Source organism: Drosophila eugracilis, unplaced genomic scaffold (assembly GCF_018153835.1).
Source record: "Drosophila eugracilis isolate 14026-0451.02 unplaced genomic scaffold, ASM1815383v1 contig_90, whole genome shotgun sequence".
Lineage (NCBI taxonomy): Eukaryota > Metazoa > Arthropoda > Insecta > Diptera > Drosophilidae > Drosophila > Drosophila eugracilis.
The window spans coordinates 3,519,057-3,530,131 of NW_024573812.1; the positions used below are offsets into that span (position 1 = coordinate 3,519,057).

General features: G+C 46.0%; 5 protein-coding genes across 5 annotated transcripts; 1 reads left to right on the forward strand and 4 right to left on the reverse strand.

The window, feature by feature from the left end:
* Positions 1-50: 50 nt before the first annotated feature.
* LOC108112686 (60S ribosomal protein L18a) lies at positions 51-1,157 on the forward strand. Its single transcript, XM_017222878.1, has 2 exons — positions 51-156; positions 575-1,157. Exons 1-2 carry the CDS (start codon positions 139-141, stop codon positions 1,088-1,090), a joined length of 534 nt encoding a protein of 177 aa, XP_017078367.1. The 5' UTR covers positions 51-138; the 3' UTR covers positions 1,091-1,157.
* Position 1,158: 1 nt separating this feature from the next.
* On the reverse strand, positions 1,159-2,445 carry LOC108112685 (peptidyl-prolyl cis-trans isomerase E). The gene is made up of 4 exons (XM_017222877.2): positions 2,058-2,445; positions 1,617-2,000; positions 1,389-1,561; positions 1,159-1,321 (listed from the first exon to the last, which is right to left on the reverse strand). The coding sequence occupies exons 1-4, from the start codon at positions 2,256-2,258 to the stop codon at positions 1,177-1,179; spliced, it is 903 nt and encodes a 300-aa protein (XP_017078366.1). The 5' UTR covers positions 2,259-2,445; the 3' UTR covers positions 1,159-1,176.
* A 42-nt stretch (positions 2,446-2,487) lies between these two features.
* On the reverse strand, positions 2,488-3,130 carry LOC108112687 (serine palmitoyltransferase small subunit B). Its single transcript, XM_017222879.1, has 2 exons — positions 2,929-3,130; positions 2,488-2,713 (listed from the first exon to the last, which is right to left on the reverse strand). The coding sequence occupies exons 1-2, from the start codon at positions 3,059-3,061 to the stop codon at positions 2,532-2,534; spliced, it is 315 nt and encodes a 104-aa protein (XP_017078368.1). The 5' UTR covers positions 3,062-3,130; the 3' UTR covers positions 2,488-2,531.
* Positions 3,131-3,221: 91 nt separating this feature from the next.
* Positions 3,222-8,172, reverse strand: LOC108112688 (coiled-coil and C2 domain-containing protein 2A). The gene is made up of 7 exons (XM_017222880.2): positions 6,574-8,172; positions 5,557-6,502; positions 5,088-5,371; positions 4,309-5,031; positions 4,012-4,250; positions 3,838-3,961; positions 3,222-3,602 (listed from the first exon to the last, which is right to left on the reverse strand). Exons 1-7 carry the CDS (start codon positions 8,074-8,076, stop codon positions 3,411-3,413), a joined length of 4,011 nt encoding a protein of 1,336 aa, XP_017078369.1. The 5' UTR covers positions 8,077-8,172; the 3' UTR covers positions 3,222-3,410.
* Positions 8,173-8,233: 61 nt separating this feature from the next.
* LOC108112684 (eukaryotic translation initiation factor 3 subunit B) lies at positions 8,234-10,969 on the reverse strand. Its single transcript, XM_017222876.2, has 4 exons — positions 10,767-10,969; positions 10,341-10,656; positions 8,736-10,288; positions 8,234-8,676 (listed from the first exon to the last, which is right to left on the reverse strand). Exons 1-4 carry the CDS (start codon positions 10,879-10,881, stop codon positions 8,588-8,590), a joined length of 2,073 nt encoding a protein of 690 aa, XP_017078365.1. The 5' UTR covers positions 10,882-10,969; the 3' UTR covers positions 8,234-8,587.
* Between the last annotated feature and the right edge of the window lie 106 nt (positions 10,970-11,075).

An 11,075-nucleotide genomic window follows, 5' to 3' on the forward strand; every position in this document is an offset into this window, starting at 1 on the left:
TTATCTTGATTGCGTGATTTCATTCATTACCAATTTCGACGTAATTCTATCGATAGTTTTAGCCATCCCTGAATCGTGGTCAAGTGTCATCCCGATTTGACAAGCTCTTTCCGTTTCCTTTTCGCGTGAACGTCCAACATGAGAGCCAAGGGATTGGTTAGTATTTCACAAAAAAATGATTTAAACAATCATTATCTCCGTTAAAAATGTGTGCAACAGCCAGGCAAACATGTAGCTCATGCAATGAAGTCGTTGGATTTCGAAAAACTACGCAGATTCTGTTTTAAAAAGTACAAAAAGCAAAAAGTGTAGTAGATTCAGACAGTCAACCAATATTTATTTTAAATTTGACGTTAATGGCGTGTCTAATGTAAAATGAATATGCTGTAAAAACTTCAAAAAGGGGTTTAAGCTTTCTTAAACCTTCCTAAAGCATTTATAAACTAAATGTTTAACTGCTTTGCACCGCTGAAAACATAACCTAGAAAAGACAACAGCCATGCGTGTGTTTGTGTGCCCACATTTGTTTACAATGTTTTTAGACCTTTTTTAATAAAACTAAAATTATTTGCAGTTGAAGGAGTACGAGGTCGTGGGCCGCAAGCTGCCCAGCGAGAAGGAGCCCCAGACGCCGCTCTACAAGATGCGTATCTTTGCTCCAGACAACATCGTGGCCAAATCCCGCTTCTGGTACTTCCTGCGGCAATTGAAGAAGTTCAAGAAGACCACCGGCGAGATCGTGTCCATCAAGCAGGTGTACGAGACTTCGCCGATTAAGATCAAGAACTTCGGAATCTGGCTGCGCTACGATTCCCGTTCCGGCACCCACAACATGTACCGCGAGTACCGTGATCTGACCGTCGGCGGTGCTGTCACTCAGTGCTATCGCGATATGGGTGCCCGCCACCGTGCCCGTGCACACTCCATCCAGATTATCAAGGTGGATTCGATCCCTGCCGCTAAGACGCGTCGTGTACACGTCAAGCAGTTCCACGACTCCAAGATCAAGTTCCCACTGGTACAGCGTGTCCACCACAAGGGCAACAGGAAGCTGTTCTCGTTCAGGAAGCCCAGGACCTACTTCCAGTAGGATTATCCTGCATCCTTTACCTATGACTTAGTGGATTTTTCAATAAAAGAGAACGTTGAAGAGTAAACTAGTTGGAAACAATTTTTTTATTTGAGTTCTCCGCACGCGTATATGACAATCTTTTGATTGGGAGTGCCTGACTTCGTCCCACAGCGCTCCATTTTACGTACCACTTCGGCACCACTGATGACATGACCAAAGACCACATGCTTGTTGTCTAACCAATCGGTTCTGTTGATTAAAGAAAAAAACGGTTATCCTGATTTGTGGTTATAATGGATTGAGTTAGAAACCTTACTTTGTAGTGCAGATAAAGAACTGTGAACCATTTGTATTGGCTCCAGAGTTGGCCATGGAAAGAGTGCCAAAACTATTGTGTTTCAGGCTGAAATTTTCATCGTTGAACTTCTTGCCATAGATGGACTTGCCGCCAGTGCCGTTATTATTGGTAAAGTCGCCTCCTTGACACATCTATCAGAAGATATTGATTTTATAGCCGAAGCCAGGTTTTTGATTATATACTTACAAACTCTGGAATTACTCGGTGGAAAGAACACCCCTTGTATCCGTATCCCTGCTCGTGGGTGCACAGCTGCCGAAAATTTTCAGCCGTTTTAGGTACCACATCTGCTCTGAGGAGCATCACGATTCGACCGGCATCGTTGCCGCCAATTCTGACGTCAAAGAACACTTGTGGATTGCGCTTCTCTGCTTTTTCGATGACTGCCGGGCCCGTGGAAGGGGTTTCAACTTTCTCCGTCTCCGGGTCGCCTTCCGGCTGCAATGTGGCGCCCGCATGCTTCTGTAACCAGTCGTCATCGGCCCAAACAGGCTTGAAACTGTCCTCCTTAACACGCACCGGCTTAGCCAAATTCACGCGGATTGTTCGTCCACAGAGCTCGGAGTCGTTCTGTAAATTATAAGATATGTAGTAATATATCTGTATATTTTCACACTACCAACTTACCATGTTATCTATAGCAGCCGCTGCATCCTCGCTCTGTTCGTATTCTATAAAGGCAAATCCCCGGTGGCGTTGTGATTCGTAGTCCGCAGGCATTTGGATATCGGCGATATCCCCAAAGGGTATGAAGGCATTGTTGAGCAGTCTTTCTGTGACCTCATCCGCTAGCCCGCCGACATAAACGGTGCGTTTATCATTCGACATGGTTAAAATATAAATTTAACTAGAGAAACCACCAAACACAAACAAACAAGCTAGAAAATGTGGGTTTATTCGATAAAATCGATATATCTAGAACTGACTACTGACTATTTAGGTAATCGTTAGCAAATACTCTAACCAGGTTATTGTCTGGTCTAGCTTTTTGACCTGGCAGCTCTGTCCGCATTCAAAAAGATACCCGTTAAATCACTCGGATTAAACGTCATGGTTGTTACGTTAAAAATTATTTATTGCTTAAGATAAGCTACACTAAGATTATGTTATTACTGATCCGCTTTCGTTGCCACAAAAGCCGTCAATATTGGTATTGCAAACGGTGGTGAGATTTTCCATGCTATTCAGAGGCCATAAGAGTTGAAAGACAGTGACACAATAGCCCGGGACGAAGGCATAGGATGCGTAGAGGATAAGGGAAACGCAACTGCCTAGAAGGACATCTAAAAAAGAAAAAAAAAACTTGGTAAGACATAGCAATCCATTAGCAGGGCGGGTGTTCGCCGACTGTTCCATTACTAAGACCAACTGACCGGCATAGATAAGATATCGATGAGTAAAGACAATATATCGTGCCAAAGCTGATACTTTGTAGATACGTATGGTGCGATGGGCTAATCTTCATTTTCTGAGGGCACGGGCCGTAAGGAGTACTTACTTAGGAACACCTTTTCCCAGGGTTCGCAGATGGCGATCTGCGTGTTCAGTTCGTAGAGAACGTACAGCCATTTCACGTAGCGTTTAATTTTCGCATAATCTTCTGTCAACTTTTGGTACATATTTTTGGACATGGGCTTGTGAAATTGATGTCAGGCGATGTTGACGGTTTCAGGGTGCGCGGCCAACTAACCCCGCACCAGGTGCGCCACCTGGTACCTCTGTCCCCGTCAGAGCCTTATCATTCCGTACAACTACACGCTTTATTTTCTATAAATACATACATATATGTATATACATTTTTCGGGCTGTAAACCAAATTAAATAGATTTCATTCCGGCCTCTTTCGTTCAACAGTTGGGCGTTGCGATAAAAATCAGTCCATGCGGCTACGCTTGCACTTGTAACCTGAACTGATAATAAATCCCTCATGGAAGGGGGATTGCCTATGGCATTTGAAAGTGTCGATTTGCGGGATGTGAATCACACTACTAGTGGCACGATAGAGAGCAGGAACAGCCAAACGGATAGCACGTCATTGGCGTGCGCGTGAAGATGCACAGCAACGCAAAACTCAACAAAAGCGTCGTGGTTATAATGGATGCAGGTGGTTCGGATGCGCTCCGATATCGTCGCCAGATTGGTATACGCAAAGTTGAGGGTGAACCCGTAGAGCTGGGGACAAACAGGGTTAGTGATCGATTACGATAGTGATTGATGAGTGGGGTAGGGTAGGGCAGGGGTCTGTTTGTGACGAACCACTGATAAATCCACCGGGCGAATTGCTACCAGTGGAAAATTCTAAGTTGACTACAATTTGACCTTCCCATTCTCAATATTACCAAAAGATTTTAAAGTTTTTGATGGAATCACAAATTTTGACAGGATATATCATAAACATTTGGCTTACTCTGTAGTTAGGAAACTCTCTTTCCAGTTGTTCGCTGAAAATTGGCTCATCATATCGTCCTCTGGAAAAAGTGGATAGGTTTTCCATGTCGCTGAGAATCTTCTGCAAACGTGGTTGAAAGCCTCTGCGGAAGAAGAAGTTAGTTATGTAAAATTAATTGAAGGAAATACCCACCGATTCCATATGGTTTTCCTGGTCGTGCGCCAGGCACTAATCTTCTTCATAATCTTACGTTCAATATTCTTCTGAAGTTGGCTGAGGTCGTAGCTCCTCTTGTACATGTAGTCCAACTTCTGGACGCCACTGTGAGGGGCAGGGACTCGTCGGCTAAAGAGTGGAAACCAGCAGGCACCATCTTGAAGATTGAAATTTGTCATGCTGACACGTGTTTCCGATTGAATATTAAAATATATCTGCATAATAATGAGGATTAATAGGTAATTTTGCAACGTGTCATATTCCTTTACTCACATTCTGCTTTCCTACCACACAAAATACACGTCTCAGTGGACAGTACACATCCTGCAGTTGATATCTTTTACCACTTGAAGGTGATACAAGGAAAAGCTCGGAAGTTTCCGGCTGTCGAAAGAGCACAAAGGAGCACTCGCCATGGGGACAGGATACTCCTAAAATAAGCCAACATTCTAACCCCAAAGATAGCAAATAATTACAGAGCAGGACTCCAAGATCCTTGACCGAACACCAAGTGCTGTCCAAAAGTGTCTGATTATCCAACCAAACGCCTCGGAATCCCTGGCAGGGATCGTAGCTGCGAAACTGGCTTAGAAGGGAAACAAAGCGACATGAGCTGTCCAAGGGGCTCTCCCCACTGGCCACCGATGGAGGAAGGGGTACGGCATCCAAGAGTCTCGTGATGCAGACCCTTTTACCTTGAGCGGTGCACACCAGAGGTTCCACGTATCGCTGTGGCTGGGGCAAAAGTTGCAGAAGTTCCAACCTTTTTTCGCTGAGATAATGTTGCATCTCTGGCTTCTCTGCACAGGCCAATGCACTCGAATGTAATGGTACTAAGTCTCCACTAGTAGGTTCGATACCCAGATAGAACCACAGATGAACTGCTTCCTTGAATTCCGGATATTGATCCGTGGACATGTTAGTCACGGAGTCTATCAATGGTCTTTTATAGCCCACCAAAACTTTGGGCATGGTCAGCTCAATACAGCCCTCAAACTAGAGATATAACATTTATAGAGATATTATATAATTTATTTAAAGTAATTACTGACCTTCCGACTGGCTAGGAGGCAATTGATGGGCACCCGGAATTCTCCCAACCAGTTGCACTGCACCCTCTGGTATAAATCGGATGCCTCATCACTGTACTGCTGCTCTATTAATTCGTCAAACAAACTGATCTTGAGATCCTCGCGAAGATCACCGAACTGAGTGTGTATCTGCAGCTGCAGTTGCTCGTTCCAGGTTGGATTACTGCCCTCGGCGGTGCGACTGCGGCACAAACGCTGTCCATAGCTCAATGTCACAAAGGGTCGGACATTGGAGTACATGAGGGCTGGAAAGGGTTATATATAATTTATATTATCTTATAGATTCAAAAATATCTTAAAGATTTTTAATTGTTTTTGATAATTCCTGACTCACTTGTTGTTAAAATCTATAGTATCGTGCTATTTTCTTTATTTAGATTAAAAAAAATTGCAATCAAATGAGTAAAGGTACTTATCAAACATTACTCACTTTGTGTGACGAACAAACTGGTGCTCATATCGCCTCCAGTACTAGTCCGCCGCTCATTAAGATTCAGGATATGGCGACTTCTTACTGGAACCCCAGTGGCTCTTACCACATGGAGGGAAACGTTGAAGCGCTTGAATAGATCGGGACCAGATTGCTGACTAGACCAAACAGGTGGTTCTCTAGGCAGAGACACGTGTTGCCGTTGGAAAACGGAACAGAAGGCCCGCCAAAGAGTTGTCCATCCAGTGGCGGATGACTGATCAGAGTCCTCTGCCAGAAGAAGCAGCGGCAGAGGCGTCTGCAAGGCTTTCGCCCTCCTGGCACACTGGCTGCTAATTACCTCGTACAGCAGCTGCAGGAACTTTCGTCCGCGGTGCTTGTGCAGGTCAATGGGGTTCCAGTATGTGCCCGGTTCCAGTAGCTGAATAGTTTCCCGACCATCCGGCAGAGGCTCTTCCTCCGAAATTTCCTGCTCCAGAGCAGGCACAAAACGCAGCTGTTTCGTATGGATATTCTTTTGCTGATGACGGGAGTGGAGCAACTGGAACCGTCTGTTTTCTAGGAGCACTTCTATAGCGCAGAATTGAAGCTGCTGTTCCGCAAAGATAAGCGGCGGTAATACACTTTTCTTGCTCCTGCCACTGGGTGGTCTTGGAGTCACCAGCTCCTTCGAGGCTTCTGGCAAGGCGGCAAGTTTCTGCGGGATCAAGGTCTGACGCAGCGCATCTGGTAGTCTCTGCACATCGTCTAGATTAAGGGAACTTCCCCATCCTTCTGTGGATCGGTACTCGTAGTAGAGATAAACATCACCTGCCAACTGATTGGAGGATGAAGTCTGAAAGCTGAGTTTCTCCTGCACAGCCTCATCCTCCAAACTTAACAAAAGCGGTGTACTCATTTGTGCCAGACGGCGACTCCTTGGGGTCAATGTTGACTTTTCATAAAGCTGAAGGTACATATGTATATACATATGTGAATATTTAATGGTGGTTTAATTATGGAAAACCATATACCCACCCATATGTTGAGGTTCTCTGGCAGTGTCCTCTCTAGAAGCACACCAATACACTCGTTGATGCTTATCTCCAAATCCGGTTCCAGACGATAGCTTCTGCTTTGGCCCACAAACTGACCATCCAGGAAGATCTTGAGAAAGTAGTTTCGTGATTTGGGCAGCTGCTCTCCCCCTGGAATAGACAGTCTGGCAGCTGCTTCATCGGCATGCAGGCGGAAAATCTCTACTAAAGGTTCTTCCGGGTCCTTAAAGGCTCTATCATAGTCCTTCTTCAGGCTGACCATAACCCGCTCAAATTGGGGTTTCCGTGGAGGCTTTGATTGACATGTCGACGTCCGGCTCTTGGATTTTTGCTCAGTCCACAAGCGCAGTCGGGTGTAGAAAATCTCCAGATGCTCACGGTAAACCTCGGCTAGATCCGTTTCAAAGCTTTCCTTCCAGCATGAATAAGCGGCCTCCAAGTCGGGAGGATGCACCACCCGAAGACCAAGCTGGAAGCGTGTGCATTGGAAACGCTGTTGGCGACGAAGTTCTTTCAGCTTGGCCCACTCCTTTAGCAGACGCTGTAGAAGATTACGCTGGGCAGCCGATTCTGAGTAGTACCGTTGCCTTAACTGCCGTGTCAGTTTTAATTGCCGCTTCACCTCTGCAGTCTGATCCTGGCCAGCTGTGGAAAGCATTTTTAGTGCCACCTGCCGCGCAATCTCCAACTCCTCCCTTAGTTTCCGACAAATCTTCTGCTTCTTCTGATGACTGTACACATCAAAAAGATCCTCCAGCTGTTGAGCTAGTCGGTGCTCCTCCAAAAGTTGGGGATGTAAACTGAAGCGGAGTTGTTTCAGGCTCAGTTTCAGGCAACGTCTGGTGGGCAAGCCTTGAAATTCATTTGGAGACATGGGATCGAAAAATATGCTCTGGAATTCCTTGTGGCAAACACTCCGATATAGATTGTTATCAATCAAAAAATTTGACGGATTCCCTTCACTCAGCTGAGCTATCAAATCAGAACTCAATTTGCTTGATACGCTTTTGGCCTGTTCCTGGTAGCGATTCAACATGCGGATCTGTGAGTTCTTCAACTTGGGGGCATTCAAGTGCAACTGAAAATGTAGGGTATTACTCGTTCGGTAGAGTAAACTGTCATCATAGTAGTGTCGCTGCTTGAAAAGCTGATTCCAGACCAGCGGTGGATCGTTCAGATCAATTTGTATAAATGTTTGGGAAGGAGAATCCGATGGTTCAGCAGCCAGTTCTTCGCCAGAATCATCATCGCTCTCTTCTCGAACGCTTTCCTGCACAGGCGAATCCTCCTGCGGCACATTACACTCTTCGTTTCCATGAAAGAACTGCAAGCTAAGCGCCTCCACGTCGATTTCCTGTCCCGCCAAGCTTCCTTTAGTCTCCTTCATCAATTTTTGTACTTCCTGCTCCCGTTTCCGATAACCCCTAGTGGTATGGGTCTTGCGTTTCTTCTTTCCAGCCTTCTTGGGTGAAGCAGCGTTCATAATAATTTTTGTAATAAAAAACCTTATCCGGGACCGAACAATATTTGGCTTGCTTTGTCTTTTTTTTTCCGGTTGTCAATAGCAACTAACTTGGTTAGAGTTTCACCTGCCACCTATCGTCTATCGCCTGTGAAATAATTAAAACATACCCCAAACATATTTTGTTTTCGTTTTCTTTTTGCTGTTTACATACAAATACATTGCAAATCTACTTTTAGGCATACTGGAAGGAGGGGTGTGCTCAATAAAGGTCATTTAATTAGATGTTATATTAGCAAATTCTGATTTTGTTGAAGTTTACTTTACGGCTTATAATTCGTATATTGTATGTATAGGCAAAGGTTCCGCTTAGAGTTGTTTGCAAGCAGACGCGCGCTACTGGATTGAATAATTGATAAGGGCCCTGGCATCAACCAGGGCGTAGACGCGTCCCGGACACGAAATGTGAGGCGACAGTATCGCTTCAGAATAGGCAGGGGACGACAGCGTTTGTATAGTGTTGGGGGGTCGTCTACTCCAGCAGGGTGACTTCTTCCTTGACTAAAAATTCAACAATTTCTTCATCCACTTCATCAGTTTCCAAGTTGTCGGTGTCCACATCTGGTTAAAAAAAATTAAGTTAGGAAATGAAATAAATTGTGGCATTACAAAATACTTACGCCCTCGCAGCATGACGCGACGACTCTTCTGCTCCACCCATTCGGCGATGCGCTTGTTGCGGTACTCCATGAAGGTCTCGCGCAGCTGGGAGCGCTTCTCGAGCAGCTCCTTGGAGGCACGGGTGAGGCGCAGACGATCCTTTTGTTCGAAGGCGGCGTAGTACTTCTTCAAGTTTTTCTTGATCTCCTTCTGCTTCTCCTCGCTCAGCAGAGTGGGAGGGCGCGGGCGCCACAAAAACTGCACGAAGTTCTTAAGAATAGTGCGCTTAATGATGCGGCCCTGGAACGTGTACATATTGAAACCTGTGTCCTCCTTCACCTTCCAAGAGGAAACTCCAGTAACAACATAGCGTCCTGTGGGATCCCACTCGACCTCGGAGGCGCGGAAATGATCAGGTGACGCACTGATGATGTAGTCGTTGGTAGAGTCCACAAACTCAAAGGTGCCCATGGTGAGGTTAGCCATTACGATAAACTGACCGCGAGGCGACCAGAACAGATGCGTGCAGGACTTCTTCTCCAGACGCTTCACTAAACTGGGCTTCACGCCCTTGTTGACCTCGTAAAAGCTTACGTTTGAGGAGTTCGGCTCGCCGTGGATGATGGAGAACTTATTGCCAATGGGCTCCCAAGCGAAGGCCAGAATTAGCTCGCGAATTTCCACAGAGTCCACAGGGATCTCTTTCTCGCGCATGTGGAAGATTTCAAAGTTGTAGAACATTCCCAGGAACTTGACGTCCAGATCCTTTTTATCCTTCTTCAACTTGGAGTAGCGATCCACCTTGACGCACAGGTAGTCGCCAGATTTTTGCCAATGGAGCTTGCAGTCAGCTACATGGAAAAGGTTCTTGTTACGGATCTCGCGCTTTTTGGGGATCTCCATAAGAGTGACGCGGGCAGGTATTTGATTTTGCTCTTCCACCCAGTAGGCAATCACGTTGTCCGTGGGTGACCACGAGAAGCCGCGGATACCTGGAATCTTGATTGACTTCAAGTTCAGTAGATAGAAAGACGGAGTCTCGTAGATATGGATAGAGTTCTCGCCCATGCGAGCCACAAACTTATCATCGTGCGACCAGCGGAACATGGAAAGCACCGACATGCCATCGGCAACAAATGAACGCTTCTCGGCTCCGGTGCGGATATCCCAGATTATGATCTTTTGACCTGTTTGGGTTGGGCCGTAGGTAACGAGGTAATTCTCGCATGGTGAAAACTCCACAAACTGAGTACCGGGATGGGGGAATTTTTGAATCTTCTGAAAACTGCTGCCTCCCCAGATAGCCACTCCAGGCTTGTGGAAGGTTACCACATATGTTCCTAACGGTGACCATTTAACGAAAGTGTCGGTGAAGCGTTCACGAGTCTCCAACTCAAAGGGTTCGGGCAAGACGTTCTGCCAGAAGCCAACCTGTACACAATTGGGTGCGGTCTCGGCAGCCACGCAGTACTGGTCATAGGTGTCCGGGTCGTTGATGAAGTTGTAAAGATCGCTCTGCACCTTGAAGGTCTGCACAGTTGGTGGCTCCCACTTCTCCGGGATGTTTTCGTACCTACAGAGATTCGAATTTAGTAATTATTTTGTAATGTATGCAGATAACTTACTTCTGGAAGTCAGTGAAGAGATTGACGGCAAAGATGTGGTTCTTGTCAAGGCGATGGTTGTTAAACTTCTTGACCGCCTCCTCGGCCTGGCTGGCCTGCTTATACTCCATGAAGGCGTAACCCTTGGTCTTGCCTTCCTCATCCACGGGATAGACCACATTAACGATGTCGCCGCAATGCGAAAAGAGCTTGTTGATAACCGACTTGAGCTTCTCTAGGCGCACCGGCTCCACCTTGGGGATGTTGTCCACCACGACGACGCTCTCGACACCATCAGCCTCCGACGGGCGTTGGGCCAGCATATCACCCAGCAGATCTGATAGTTCATAACGAATATATTTAATTAAATATGCAAACTTTCGCACACCGCGTATGGATTGAGGTTAGATCGCCGCGTGTGCTTTGCTGGCAGTCGGGGAGTTTTACCTTCATCGCTGATGTTGTCCACAAAATTGGGTGGATCGTCAAAGTTCGGCTCCTCGGTATAGTCGCTATCGTTCGCATCCGCACCGGAGTGCTCCTCGCTTTTCTTTTTAGCCATTTTCAGCGATCTATTTGCAATTTTCCGTCATCAAACACACACGCACAAAGTGAAAAAGGAAGAGCGAGATGCCGCATTTGACAGTCACGGCGAACGAATGAAATGATTTTTTTCTGAATGGTGAGTGCTGCCAACTGGTCAATTGTATTGGCAACGCGGAAAGGTAATTGTAATTTTATTTCACATATTTTATA

What these genes read in the sequence shown, in the direction of transcription:
- LOC108112688 (XM_017222880.2), bottom strand. Translation starts at nt 8,076, where the DNA reads ATGAACGCTGCTTCACCCAAGAAGGCTGGAAAGAAGAAACGCAAGACC. An exon ending in GTGTGGTAGGAAAGCAGAAT is followed by an intron (nt 4,251 to 4,308) that starts GTGAGTAAAGGA and finishes ATTATTATGCAG; the next exon opens with ATATATTTTAATATTCAATC. An exon ending in AGGAAAACCATATGGAATCG is followed by an intron (nt 3,962 to 4,011) that starts GTGGGTATTTCC and finishes CTTCTTCCGCAG; the next exon opens with AGGCTTTCAACCACGTTTGC.
- LOC108112684 (XM_017222876.2), bottom strand. Translation starts at nt 10,881, where the DNA reads ATGGCTAAAAAGAAAAGCGAGGAGCACTCCGGTGCGGATGCGAACGAT. An exon ending in GGACAACATCAGCGATGAAG is followed by an intron (nt 10,657 to 10,766) that starts GTAAAACTCCCC and finishes ATGAACTATCAG; the next exon opens with ATCTGCTGGGTGATATGCTG. An exon ending in TCGCGTCATGCTGCGAGGGC is followed by an intron (nt 8,677 to 8,735) that starts GTAAGTATTTTG and finishes TTTTTTAACCAG; the next exon opens with ATGTGGACACCGACAACTTG.
- LOC108112687 (XM_017222879.1), bottom strand. Translation starts at nt 3,061, where the DNA reads ATGTCCAAAAATATGTACCAAAAGTTGACAGAAGATTATGCGAAAATT. An exon ending in CTGGGAAAAGGTGTTCCTAA is followed by an intron (nt 2,714 to 2,928) that starts GTAAGTACTCCT and finishes TTTCTTTTTTAG; the next exon opens with ATGTCCTTCTAGGCAGTTGC.
- LOC108112685 (XM_017222877.2), bottom strand. Translation starts at nt 2,258, where the DNA reads ATGTCGAATGATAAACGCACCGTTTATGTCGGCGGGCTAGCGGATGAG. An exon ending in ACCGAGTAATTCCAGAGTTT is followed by an intron (nt 1,562 to 1,616) that starts GTAAGTATATAA and finishes ATCTTCTGATAG; the next exon opens with ATGTGTCAAGGAGGCGACTT. An exon ending in TTCTTTATCTGCACTACAAA is followed by an intron (nt 1,322 to 1,388) that starts GTAAGGTTTCTA and finishes TTTAATCAACAG; the next exon opens with AACCGATTGGTTAGACAACA.